The 14,807-nt window shown below is 41.6% G+C and overlaps 1 protein-coding gene across 1 annotated transcript in view; it reads right to left on the reverse strand.

Annotated features, from left to right (window-relative positions):
* Nucleotides 1–8,250, reverse strand: part of PCDH9 (protocadherin 9) — a 712,583-nt gene extending 704,333 nt beyond the window's left edge. The window contains exon 1 of the mRNA XM_086481987.1: nucleotides 5,215–8,250. Coding sequence (XP_086338113.1) covers nucleotides 5,215–8,250 — 3,036 coding nt within the window. The remainder of the gene's footprint in view (nucleotides 1–5,214) is intronic.
* Between the last annotated feature and the right edge of the window lie 6,557 nt (nucleotides 8,251–14,807).

Here is a 14,807-nt window from a genome sequence, read left to right on the forward strand (position 1 = left end):
AAGCCTCTAGCTACAATAAAATTGCTGTCAATAAAGTGTGGCTGATATGGTTTTGCTGTGCTAGAAGAACAGATTCTTTGGAAGCGAAAATCTGAAATGGAAACTAAAAAGATCCTCCCTTGTTCCTATATACAAAAGAACATTATCACAAAACTCCAACAGCATTAAACTCTCGAGACCCAGTTCTCACTCCGGTGTGTGGTACAAATTTATCAGCATTTGTGAAACTTTGGCTTTGCACATTCAGGACAGGCGAGACCCCAGTGATCCTGATAAAAATCTTTTGCATGGGAAACCTTTAAAGAGAAATGAAACTTGCTAAGCTTTCACTGACTGTATCTATATACACAAAGTGTTCCCTACTCTACTTCAGCATTTCTACTGTCACTATTGAAAATGGTATTATAGCTTAAGGTTATGTTTAAATTTCCATTATAACCTCCAGTTTTCACATGCTCTTAACTTTCTGAAAAATTCTTCTTTTCAGCTGAAATTTTCCATGCTTGGTCTCAGCTCAAAGATGAATTTCTTTAGACAGTTGAGCAAAATCTGTTAACCTATTTTTCAGTTATACAAGGATAGAAAAAAATACACTGTACATTTTCACAATTTCTAATATTTTTTTATAGATATAGATATATAAATATACAGAACTAGAAAACAATTGAATTTTGCATGCAGACATTTTTCCAGGTGACTAGTCTTCACCCAAGACTAATAGCCATGCTAACATATAAAACAAATCAAGCATAAAAAAGAAACAATGGAATTGTATTTTTTATATACTAAGTGGTAAAACAAGGCCACTAAAAACAATACTGCGCACAGAATTATGGAATGCTATGGTTACAGAATTTTAATATTTGCAGGTGACGTAGGCTCTGCACTGCTGTTCCAATGCAGATTTCCATCAACTTATGCACCTTGAAATTGCCACTCTCAGCGTATCAAATTAAGAGTCATTAATGTTTTCAGCTTTTCTTTTCTTACCTAAACCCCAAAGTTACAGATTTAAACACTCCAGAGTAAGATAACATCAATTACATTTGCCACAGAAAGCTTAAGTGATGTGCATTGATCAGCAGGAGCCTGGCTACTTGTTCCTTGATCAGGCAAGAAGACCATTGACTGAAAAAGGAGGAAAGCAAGCTCCATAGAGCTTATGTTATTATTGACTATATGATTAAAAATATACCTTAGTATGGAATGCATTTACTGTGTCAGTCAAGCCCAAATCCTTTATTTCTGCCATCAGAGCACAGAAATAAAAGGACAGTGTTAATATACATTTAGCCTTCCTGAATCTACTAGAACTGTGCACATTTCCAAAATTTATAAATTACCATCTTAATTCAGAAAAGTGCTTGAAATGTGCTCACAGCTGTCTTTCTTTAAGACAACATCTGATGTCATTTGGACTTTAAAGATCTGCTTCAGTCCCACCACTTTAAATTAAAGTTAAGCATATGCCCAAATGCTATTTGATTAGGAATGAAGACTGAAGGTTTTGCTCATAACCCATACTGATACATATTTTTAAACCTGTGTTGTCACTGCTGTACTTCAAATCTGATTAAATGAAGTTGTTATAATTTAAAACTGGGATAACCATGGTAAATTTTCCCTAATTTCTTTTATTATTTAATCTATTGTTAATCTAATGACACTGAGTAGGAGTTTTTTGTCTGTTTATTTGCTTTTTTATAAGAGGTCTTTCACACAGAAGAATATAACATGTCGTCTTCTACTGTATTTCTATGTAGCTGTTTGGTGTAGTGACTCACTAATTTGAAGTGCATTTTAAAGTTCAATCAAATACTGAAAAGAACACTGATTGAGAAGCCTGCATAGATTTCAGTATTCTTTATGAGTCATAACACTGATTTTGGAAGCTTAGCTATATAAGCTGGTGCTGTGCAACATCCTTTCCATACTCCTAATTATGTGAATTAGCATTTCGAACAATCCCAAGTTCAAGTATTCAAAAATGCTCTTTTCAGAGCATCCACCAGGTTTACTGCAAGATAGGCACTTGAAGAAGGCTTTGGTTTTTACACTGGGTACTTCTGAAACGTCAGCCTGTGCAATTCAAAGTGACATGTGAAGACTTAACCACAGAATTTCCACTAAATTTATTGGTGATTGCACAGAAATTGCCCAGCAAAAAAATACTAAGAAATTTGTATTGAACAATCTATTTTTGGATTCTGAAAGCTTTCTGACTTAGGACCCAGTTCTAACAGATTTCTAGGGCCAAGCTCCCATTAAAAGTAACGGGATTTTGCTTGAATGAAGTCCAACTGTGGACTTAGGTCTCAGCTCATCATTATTATTAATGTATCTGCAAGATACATTCCATGTGTATTTACCTTGGACTGAAAGAAACTGCAAGTAAAAATGGAGGGTGCTAGTATTTCTTAGATAAATATTAATCTTATATTTCTTCTTTCCCTGTCTTAACATGCTCCACAACAATTCCTGCACCCTTTGCAAACCACATAAAGAAAACTTGCCAAATATATAAGTAACAATACAACTTCTAAGATTAGATACGGAGAAATTAATTATGTTAAAACTCAAGAAACAGTACAGTGGCATAGAACTAAGTACCTCTTCCTAAAGGAATTTCAAAAAATGTTTTTCAGATACACACTACTATTCAGTAAGATTTTTAAGTCTGAATACTCTGCTTAAAGGCCATACTGCATCACATATCCAAAAAAAACCCCTATTAAATCCTGTGCCAAAGAATATTAGCTAAAATGCATCCTAATTTCAGGAATTATACACAGAATAATAGGAAGGCTGCTAATGATTGCTACCATTGCTGTACTCCTCCAGCCAAAAGTGACAAGGGAGCATAAAAAGGTTACATCCTGTAACACTCATCATTGGAAAAAAAAAAAAAAGACAGTATCTCCTTCCCCACAGAATAAAAATACACAAGCTCAGTTTAGATAATTGTCCACCTAAGAAAGAGTTATATTTTCAGTGACATATAATATTACAGCTTTTGTAGGGAGCGATCCAAATCACATGATAAGAGTACCTGCTGACTTCAAAAAGAATTCAGTAAGACTTCAGTGGAATTTGAATCAGGTCCACATACAGGTATAATGACTGATAGTATTATTAATCTGAATCCAGTGTATTTAATTCATAATGAACACAGGTAACTGAAAATACTTACAGTAGGTTTTATTTGGTCTTTATTTTCCTCATAGTCAATTTCCTTGTGCAGACCTTATACATTCTTCAAGTAAATAATTTTTTTGGGTCTTAACTGCCTCTAGATGCTGCGGGGGCTTAAGTCTGAGATCCCTAATAGAGTTTGGATAGCTAATTTAAGCTATATTAACATCTGTGAACAGAAATGGAATGTGTGGGTTGGGGGCGTTGCATTTTGTAACTAAAACTGGGGAGAAAACTTCAGCTGAGTAACAGCAGATTATGCAGAGCTCTTCTGTAAATTTGTTGGTTTTGTTTTTGTTTTTTTTTTAACTTACACTGACAGTGTATGTATGGTGCTGCGTAACAGCCTGAAGACGGCTCTGGGAGTATACCCTTCTTTAAAGTCCTTAGAAAGGTTAAGGTTTTGCGGGAGTCTTCTGCGATGTTTTCAGTGTCTCATTGTAAGTACAAGTTGTTTGAGAGCAGTTACTTTAGCAGAACTGCCTCAAAAGTGCTTGTTTTATTCTTAGCATCTTGTTAGTGTGACACCTTACAGACACCCAAAGTCAAGACACAGTTCTGGGAACGTCACATTCATCTCAGATAAGGCTAATGCAACAGCAAGAGGATGACTTTATCCTAAACTTGGCTACTGTCAAAACCTTTTTGCAAAGACAAGCCTAAATGTGTCTCACTTGATTCTCTAGGATTCATATCCCTAATAAATTCAGACAAATCACCATCACTTGGAGGGTACAGCACCAGAACACGACCCCTAACACCTGCAAAGTCGGTGCAGCAAAAGCGAAGCGCTAAGGAAGCTGCCTTGCAAACAAGCAAACTTAACTACTGACCACTCCAGTGCAACCATCATTAAATAAAAGGTTCTTTGGCTGTAATATCAGCTTGATCCTTCCCTCCCCCCCTTCCCCTCGCTACTGCAGGGCTGGCGCCCGGCCAGCGTAAGCGACGCGGTACCTCAGTGCCATCTACAGGCTGCACCGACGCGCTCCTTCAGTGGCAAAAGACAAGCACCAAGAAAATAAATTAGACAGCACCGCATTTAAATCTTTATTAGCAAGGAATTATTAGACCTAAGAAAAACTAATGCTGGATTTGGTTGAAATATGAGTTTCTCAGCCTCCTAATCCCTCTTCATGTGGTGTATTTCACAGTTTAAAATGAGTTATGACAGATCACTTATGCATTACTAAGATGAGAAAATATTTACAATGGGCTGACTTTTCTTTCTGCATAATTCAGCTGTATTCAGAGAACGCATTCCTTCCAAAAGTATGCTTTGGCCATTTTAAAAAATATGCAACAAACTGCCTATGCGATACCAACATTCATCTATTACAACAAAACCATTTTGAACTCAAAAACAGAGGAAGACTTCCGTATGGCTTAGTTATATCCTACCAACAAACCACGTGCTTCACAGATGAAGTAGCTTGGAAATTCGGCTGCCTTTGTTAGGGAAAAAAATTAACCCCTTTAGTAACACTAACTTAGCAAGGTTCCAAATCAGTTTGAACTATAAAAGAAACTCAAGCCAACTTGCTTCAAAATTTGAAACTGAATGTACATATATCCCTTCAATCTTGAAACAGTCAACAATTTTCAGACTGAAATTTAGCATATAAGGAAACAGCTTTTCTTCTTCAGTAACTTTTACATTTGGACAGTCAAATACTGGGGAGAAAAAAAAAAGGTGGGTTTTTTTTCTCAGTTTTGTTTATGCACATGTATGTGCACATGCATGGATGCATAACAATCCTTTAACAATCAGTATTCTTCAAAACCCAAAGTAACAGAGGCATTTCGCAAATGCATGGTTAAGCCCCAGGTAAAAGATACATAAGTCAAGGATTTTTTTGTTTGTTTTTGTTTTGTTTTGTTTTGTTTTTTTTGTTCCCCCCATAATATAACTAAATTAAATTAGAATGAAACAAAAAAACCCACAACATAGTGGCACTTTTAATACTGGTTGATCGGGCACTTGTATGCAGTACTTATAGACCAGTAAAAGTGCTCGTTTACCTGTCTGGTGTGTAAGGGGCCCTTTGTCTTGAAGCCTCCTTGGGAACTGCACTCTGAGGCACTGAAGTGATCTGAACTAGTGGAAGAGCGTTTGGAAAGGGTGTCACAACCACCAACAAAGGTGTTGTCCAACGGGAGTTCCTGAATCACATGGTGCTTTTTCACTGAAACTGGAGTGTCAGGTTTGAGATGAAAAGCAGACTGCGGAGAGGCAGATTTGTAATGCTTGGCAAGATCAGGACTGTTAGGCTTAAAGGTTGTTGGTGGTGCTGTGCCCCAATCAAATCTTCCTATACTTTGCTCTTCCAGCTCCGCTGGAAGGCTTATTGTCCCGTTGATAGGTTCATGAACTGCATCATCAGGTTTGGACTCCTCAATGGTCACAAAGTTCAAAAGAGAGCTCTTCGGAGATTTCCTTTTCTTCCTTTTCTTTTTCTTGTTTTGCTTGTTCTCCTGATTGGGAGACATCCACTCAGCACCTTGCTTGCTCCTCTGGGCGGCTTTGAATCTGGATGCATGTCGACAGCGAACGAGAACTGTGACAAATATCACCACTATGACAACCATGGCACCTGCCACGATAGCGATCATGATCGTGAGATAGTCCTCATTTTGGTAGGGTTGGCTACTGTCGCCTATGTTCCGGTCCAAAGGTGTTTCCATAGTCCTGCGTATCAAGTCATAAATATAAGAGGCATTTCCAGCAGTATCATTTACATACAAAAATACAAGTACAAGAGTATGCAGGGATTTGGGATAACCCAAATCACTTATGTTGACAACTAAGCGATGCAGCCCCACATCATTAGGAGTTGGTTTTTCTTCCAGTGTGATATTACCTGTCACTGGATCAATTCGAAATAAACCCTTATTATTTCCACTTACAATTGTGTACTTAAGCTCGGCATTCATGCCAGTGTCTATATCCACAGCAAAGACTTCGGCTACCACCGACCCTGGAATTGCTGAGAGTGGCACTAGCTTAAAAGAAGTATTAGAAGGTGGGTAGATAACAACGGGGCTGTTATCATTAACATCCATGACGTTTATGGTTACTTTAGCTGTAGAAGAGCGAGGAGGTTGCCCTCCATCCACTGCCTTGACATCAAAGGTGTAGGAGCTCTGCTGTTCTCGATCAAAAGAAACATTGGACTTTATAACTCCAGAGTACGGATCCAGCACAAAGTTTTCATTGTCATTCAGGATGGAAAGGGTCACTGCTTTATTTTCCCCGGCATCTGCATCGGTCACCGTGATCACCCCCACCGTGCTATACTTTGGTAAGTTCTCTGATACGAAAAACTGGAAGTGATTATGAGTAAATTTGGGACTGTTGTCATTTTCATCCAACACAGTAACAATCACAGCTGCTTGACTCTGCAAAGGAGGGGTGCCATTGTCTCGGGCTGTAACAGTGAAAATGAAACGTTCCTGCTCTTCTCTGTCGAAAACTCTGGAGGCTGTCAAAACTCCTGTCTTTCGATCCAGATCGAAAAAGGAGGCATTAGGGCCAAGCTGATAAACAATGTCTGCATTTTTCCCACTGTCTTCATCTGTGGCACTAATAGTTGTTAAGTATAGACCACGACGGTTGTTTTCAGAAACTGACAGCTCAATTACAGGCTGGCTGAAAATCGGAGGGTTGTCATTTTCATCCTCCAGTTTAACTCTTACCAGGGCAGTCTGGTTCAAACTGGGCTTGCCAGAATCAGAAGCAACAATTTTAAAGCTGAATTCTTTGGTGCCCTCATAGTCCAACAAGGAAGAGGTCTCTAACAAATACTGGTTGTCATAAACTGCCTTCAAGTGGAAGGGGACCTCTCTCTCAATGAAACAGATCACTTTGCCGTTCACATCAGTGTCCTTATCCGAAACCGTAATTAGGGCAATCTTTGTATTGATGGGATCTTTCTCAGATAAGTACACTGTGCCATTGATGGGACTTATTATGTACCTGAGGTCTATGTTAGGAGGGTTATCGTTTACGTCAGTGACATTGATGGTCACAGTTGCCCGAGCCGGTGTAGAGCTACCATCACTAGCCAGCACTGTCACTTTGTGAATAGCAGTCTCTTCTCGATCTAAGGATCTCTGAACTGTAATCAGCCCCGTGGTGTTGTTTAAAGCAAAAAATCTTTTGGTTGCAGGGGCGACTTGGGCACCAAAAATATATCTGATTTCTGCATTGCTTCCTATATCTGCATCTGTAGCATGAAGCTGAATTACAGAAGTGCCTACAGGGGCATTCTCTGGTATATGAACTTCTATTTGACTCTCTTTAAACACTGGCCTGTTATCATTGACATCACTTACTGTGACTTGCAGGATGGCTGTGCTGGATTTCTGGGGGGTACCTCCATCCTCCACTTTGATTTTCATCACGTAGGTGTCCTTTTGCTCTCTGTCCAAGTTCTGCTGCACGATCAGCTGAGGCCATTTCTCTCCTTCTGGAGTTTCTACAATATCCAGTCCAAAGACACTCTGCCCGTTTAACAGCTCGTAGTGCTGCACACCATTGAAGCCTGTGTCAGGATCTGTTGCTGATGGAATTGGAAAGCGACTGTTGATCAGAGTATTTTCTGGGATGGAGATATTGATGACAGGGGATGGAAACATAGGTGCATTGTCATTAGTATCCTTTACAATGATTTTTATTTTGATCAGTCTAAAAAAGTCATTGGGGAGAATCACCACTTCAAGTTCAAAGAAACATTCGTTTTCTTCTGCATAGGAAGCTCCAGCACAGAGTTTTTCTCTGTCTATTCTGTTAGATGTCGTAAAGATTTCCCCGGTGTTACTGGACACTTTGACCAAAGGGGCATCCCCTGCTTTAGACACCAGCCTGTAGACAAGGCTGGCACTGGTCCCTGTGGCAGCATTGATGTGAGAAATGTTCAGGTCCTTTGGTATGTTCCCTATGGGTACGTTTTCAGGCAGCTCCTCTCTAATAGTGTAAATAAGTTCTTGAGCTATAGCAGAATCCAGCCTTAAACAGGCAATCAAAGCGGCCAACAGGTAAAAATCCCTCAGGTCCATGATAAGGTTTTTATTCTCTCTTCCCGGATTTTAGGACTTAAAGGTTTCCAGAGGGGAATGATGCGCGATTTGCAAGAGGAAGCATGCATGGACTGCAGGATGCATTACATCTCATTTCTTATTTGGAGACAGCACTGTCAACACAACCACACAGAACAGCGTTATTGGTTTTTTAGGCATGACAAATCCACAATCTGCAACTACTACTTGTTTTTGCAACACACACTTGCAGCAGTACAGTCTCCTACTGTTCCCTTTTACAAGCAATACCTCCGGACAAATGCACCAATATCCCATCAGTTGCATTTGCACAGAGTAAGAATGGAAATAACTACTTGCAGGATTAAAGCTAGCTACTGTTTCGACACGTACTTTCTGAATGATTTCGTGGTACACCGTATAATTCGTAACGTGAATTCCCCTTCTACCCTCCTCCACCCAGTCATTTGGTGCAAGTAAAAAATCTTCCCGCACTACTTCTGGATTCTAACTGCTATGTCAGCTGCCAAATGTAATTTGTTGTTTGCTTCCAAATGTATTTTTTAGCTCTTGCAAGCCAGATTTTTCCCTGCTCCTTGTGTCTTGCCTCCCCCTCTATAGCTACGGTACTGGGAAATAACCACCCGGACGTGCTGCTGCTGCAGCAGTCGTCACTGGCTACTTCACATCCCTGTTAACTGACGAGACAATAACAGGACTTACAGTTTCTTACACTCTCAGCTCAATGTTTCCTCTCCAGATGTTGGATACTTCTTCTGTTTAATAACCTTAAACTTTGTTTTTAAACACAGTCTAAATCAGGAGACTGAAAACGCCAAATGCAACTTAGGAGCAGCCAACATGTTTACAGATGGGGGGGGGGTGGGGGGGTGGTATGTATTTTCTGATGATGAGAGGAGGAAGAAATGTGCTGCCTTTCCCCATTGACACTGATCTCCCATCAGGATGTTATTAGCAGCTGCCACACATAAATACTGCAGACTAATAATGCAGGTGGAAAAAAAAAAAAAAAAAAAAAAAAAAAAAAAGAAAGCGACAGACAGACTTGTGCTTGCATGCTCTGCTAACCGCGAATTACCCGGGTGCAAGGCTGCCAGCACCTACAGTTTGGCAGAACTGGGCAGCCTCTAAGCACTAATCTTATCTGCATTAAGCTGCACGATAGCTGATGCCCGTGATTACTTCCAGCAGAGTGATGCAGGTAGGGATGCAGACACAGCGAGTAGGTGAGCCTTTGCCACCAACATCAACTGAATCCAAAACACTGAATCTTTCCCTAGGTAAATATACTGCGTGTTGGCTTCTTTTTTTTTTTTTTTTTTTCTTTCAATGAAATGCATCACAGTGTATGGGTAACTTTGCACTTACGTTGGTCGTCTACCTTTGACGATCTGCTGCAGCTAAGCAATGATCTGTTCCAGCAGATACAGCACAATGCATCTGGTAAACCACCAGTTTTGGAGAAATCAGCAGCAGCCAAACGCTTCCTCCTCGAGATATGTGTTGCTTCGGGGTGGCAAATTAGCAACTCCAGGGAGCAAATTCACAGTTCTGTCGTTAGTCATCCTCTCCACGTTTCATTTCTATTAAGCGGCGATCCTTCGGGTGTTTAACGTGCACGCAACAACCCAAACAAGCAGCAAGCAGAAATCCGGTGCACTTCTTTAGACCGGGGGTATTTTCCACTCTGCACTGCACACAATTTCCATCCCTCTCTCAGCAGAGCAGAGACAGCTACATGAAGTCTGCAACTTCTTACTGGAAATGACAAGAGTTGGTCTGGCGGTGCTTCTCTCTCCCTCTTTATCTCTGGGGTGACAGCTGCCCACCAAAAAAAAAAAAAAAAAAAAAAAAAAAAAAAAATTAAAAAAATCCTAATAGGTTATTGCTTTAGTGACGGGAGGAAGCGACAGCGCTCTCCCTCCTCCCTCCCAGCCTCTCTCCCTCAAACACGCTCTCTCCTCTCTCTCTCTCTCTCTCTGAACTGAAATTCTTGATATAACTCTCAATAAGCCCAGAGGGAGGGTGTGAGCGGCGCGAAGCTCCCCCTCCCGCCGCACCGCATTGGCCCGCGCCAGCGGGGGCGGTGGCTGGCGGAGCGCGGCCCTGGCATTGGCCGCCGGGCACGTCGCTCCCCGGGCCGGCCGGGAGTCGGGGGCGGCCGGGGCGGCGCAGCGGCTCCGCGCCGCGCGGAAGGGTCAGGCGGGACGCGCGGCGCCGCGCGGCGAAGGGGCGGAGCGGACCCGCGGAGCGGACGCGGTGCGGGAGGGGGCGCGGCGCGGGGGGTGCGGCGACCCGGAGGGGGGGCGTTGCGCGGGCGGGGGCGCAGCGCCCCGGGGCCGAGGTGTGTGGGGAGGGTAGCGCAGCGAGGGGGGGGGGGGGGCGGCCGTCCCGCGTGCGGAAAGGATAGTGCGGGTAATTCGGCCAAATAAGGGTTGGTGGTGGGGTTTTTATGGGGGGGGGGGGGGGGGGAATGTGCTCGGAGGGCACTCGGTCGCCCTTGCGCGGTGGCGCGGGAAACGCCGCCGCCCGCGGTGCGGCTGCGGGTCCGGCGCGGAGCGCTGGTGGGCGCGCAGGCTCCGCGGCCTGGCGCCGCGCAGCGCCGAAGGAAACGGCCCGCCCTGGCCCTCCTGCGCGCGGTGCGACTTTATATTTAATAGATGCTTTTTCATCTATAATTCAGGCTGCGCTGGCTCCAGCCCTGTCTCGGCTCCCATTTACGCCTGCACACCTTTCTCCTTCCCCTTCCCGAAGGGTCAGCCGAGACACTTGCGGAAGGAGGGAGAGAGCTGCTCTGCTGGTTTGGGTTTTGTCAGCTTAAACGCTGAACTGGAAAACATTCCTCTCTGTGGTTTGATAAATAATAAAAGTGATCATTTTGCCTTCCCCGTAAATGACACAGGTAAATTAACCAGCTAGCCACAAAGAAGCATCACATGCTTGGAAGACGGTGTAATAAAATGCCAATGTGTTATGATACAAGTGACCTCAAAAGTGTGACAAGAAGATTATTATAGTGCATTATATATAGTGCATTACACGTAGTACCTTTTTCAACATCTGCTGAAGCATGAATGAACCTTCGCTTGACTGTGCTTTTACTGCTAGCTTTTCTCAGCTTGAACTTGCAAGCTGTATGGCACGGTACCTATCCAGTTGAGTATGCCATGGTACGTGGCCATGCTGGCTGCTGTTTCTGGTTAAGCCTTTAAAATACGCATACAAAACCCAAATGTAACATCAGCATTTGACCTTTTATTTATGTGGTACTGTATCTAGATAATTTACACATTTTCAGCTGACAGCACTGGCCAGCTAAAGATCTGAGTTCCTGCCTTTAAGATTTTACAGTTTCAGGTGCAGGCTCCTACCTTTAGACTCCCATATGTGTCTGCACACACGACGCACCGGTGACTAATAGTAGAAGCTGCTTGTATCTGTCCGAGGTCAGTAATTTGCATGGCTCGGTGTTGTGTGGTACATACTGATAAATGTACATACTCTTGCTAGTCATGCAGACGCGGACGCTGCGTGTGAACATTGCACGTCCTGTAATCCCGTGATCTGTAAAGATTAAACACTCCCTAGTTTTGCTGTGCTTTGTGTTTGTGTCCATGCTGGCTGCTGTTACAGATACATGCAGAAAAAAATTGATCCTGGTTTTGATTACATCAAGTAATGGTAGCAAACGGAACTGAATCTAATAACAGTTTAAGAAAAATGTTCATTATGTAATACAGAAAGGATGGCTAGAGCCCCAGCATTGAAAGTCAAGCAAGTGACATGAAGGAGCAACCTTACTGCCAAACCACTTAGAGAAAGAATTCTGTGAATGAATCAAGTACGCAGTTCTTTCGTCTTCTAAAATGCAAAGCAGAACAACCATTAATAAAGAAGATAATTAGAACTGCTAGCATTCTGTGTAGTGCAGCCTGCTTCTGAAATACGGCATGTTTATGTATGCGTTAATAATGCACACATTTTCCCTGACACTACTCATATCACAGCGGTATGGCATCACAGACGTTTTATAGCCTCATTCTAGTAACATCACAGACATACAACATTCTTATTCTAATCACACCATAGTCATTTCAATGTCACATTGTAGTCACATCACATAGCCTGGTAATAATTATTTAACTTTATTGCTAAGCTGAATAGTTTTCTGTTTGCTCAGGGATGACTTTAACTTGTAGTCAGAACTGATTAGCACATGCTCATAAATGAGTTCCTCTCATGTACACATGTTAGCCTCCTGAAAAGTTAGGAAGAGAAAAAAAATAGTGGATCTTGGATTTAAACCCAACATGGTCACAGGTCACAATAATAGCATGTATTTGCTCTTTTCTGAAGTTATTTTAGAAAGCCTAAGACGTTTACATGCAGATCAGTCATGTTAATGTTTATGTGCTTGCTTTAAAATGCTTCAGTTCTCTAATCGTACATTATTAGCCTCATGGAAGAGGCAGGTCTTCAGACCGTAGTATTTGCACAACAGATTGTAAAATTGAGGCCCAGAGTACCAAAGGGGCTGGAACTGTCACATCTGCTTTTAATAATGGGGGAAAATGAATACAAAGGGCTGAGTTCCTGGGCAGGAGTGGGAATTGCCCAGTGCAGCATTGTGCAGCCCCTGAAATGTGCAGAACTGCTCTGAAACATTTCCCATGTTCACTTGAGTAGCCATGTTTTATCCTCCAGTAAATGTTTATTTACTCTTATATTTGAGAAAAACGTAGTATTTGATGTTACACTCTCCTCAAATGCAGCTATGTACCATTATTTGTATTCTTCCTTAATAGTCTCCTTTCTTTACTGTGATGTATTAGGCTTTTTTCTGCATATAAGAACACTGGACTCCTAATCACATCATAACCTATTAAAATGACTTCTGTATTATAGCATATTAACTATTCATCCACATCATTGCTTGTTATCTTCGCCTCCATATTATTATGTATCAAATTCTTTTCCATATCGTATTTGACTCAAATTCTAGCATGCTAGAAACTGACTCCAATTATTCTGTACTAGCTATAGTCAAATTGCAGTAAATGGAATTGCTTACATTGTATCATACAGGCTACAGGCTCACACAATACATTATACATGAAACTGATTCACATTATGCTTAGCTAACTAAAGACTTTAATCTTGAAGTGTTGAGCATAAAATACTATCATTCTTCACTGAACTGGCTCTGGTCACTTGATCATTTTGTACCTGGGATTGCCTCTTACAGGCTGTTATTATTGAAGCAAAATGGCTTTTCCTCTCCTGCAGTTCTACCACTTTCTATGGAGAGCTGATTCATATGCTAATGAACGAGCTCTTTTACTTCATACCATCACACTGTAACACTGGAACCTGACCTCTGGTACACCTGTAGCATGTCCCCTTCAGTCCAGCATAGTGAAAAAATTCCTTACAAACATTCGCTTGTGTGTTCAAATAGCAGATTATGAGCTAGCTGTTTAGCAACCCTTCATATTATCCCTGGAGGCCTTGTTTCTTAAATGTTACTTAAATCATTAGCAAATACAGCCTTGGTCCCATCTCCAGTAGGAAATATTCAAGGCCAAATTGCCGGTTCCACCGAGATCTTTCAGGGTGTTCCTGATGTTGCTGTCCCCAGAAAGAGAAGTCTGGAGTTCAGTGTGGCAGATAAGAAGTGAGGACTCCCCCTGTTACAGAGAGTATTTAATCCATGAAGTAGTCCACCTCCAAGGGAAGACATTTGTTCTGCTCAGACTAGCACTGGTATTGCTCTGTCCTTTACTTGGGCATCTGCCACAGTTCAGTCTCACAGTAACCTCAGGAAATCCACTTCTTACAAGAAGTACTGGTCCAAAAAGTGATGCCTATCATCTGCTGTGCTCCTAACCCCCAAAACTTCAAGGAGTCTATGAAGATAAGAAACCAAAGGCAGGAGCAGCGTACAGAGAGGATTGTGGAGCTCATGCTTTCTGCATATCCTTACAAGCATGTTTCTCCTTACAAACGTGCTGCTTTTGTCCAGACTTTATACACCTACTGGATTGGATTTCAGGAGCTTGCTTCAGTTTCTGGCTCATCTTGGGTGCAGAGATTGAATCTGGAGTCTTTATTTACATGAGTAATTCAAATGAAGTCAATAAAAACATTTTAGGTAAGGTAAACCGTACATAGCTACAGCATTTCAAAAAGCCAGATAATTGAATTATAAATTATGTTTATTTAATATACTCATTTTTATAATTTTAAAGAGTATTTAATTGTTTTTCAGAATGGTTGTGAGAGCTCTAGGAAAGGAAAAACACCTAAGCAAACAGTTCAGGACTATATATTAATCTTTACTCTTAAATAAACAGCAAGAGCTAAGTCAGTTAATGATGAATAATTTAAGCCAATTGAGCTGCTGAGATGGGGCAATAGTTGCAGAATCAGGCCCTTTTAATGTGTCTTTCTTCAGGAAAATAAAGTCAGTCCCTGGATAATCAAATCACAAAAGGGGCAGGTGACGACCTTCATTCGATTTGAATGGCAGAACTAAATTTAACTGAATTTGCCTTTTT

This window comes from Leptosomus discolor, chromosome 1 (assembly GCF_034619465.1).
Source record: "Leptosomus discolor isolate bLepDis1 chromosome 1, bLepDis1.hap2, whole genome shotgun sequence".
Lineage (NCBI taxonomy): Eukaryota > Metazoa > Chordata > Aves > Leptosomiformes > Leptosomidae > Leptosomus > Leptosomus discolor.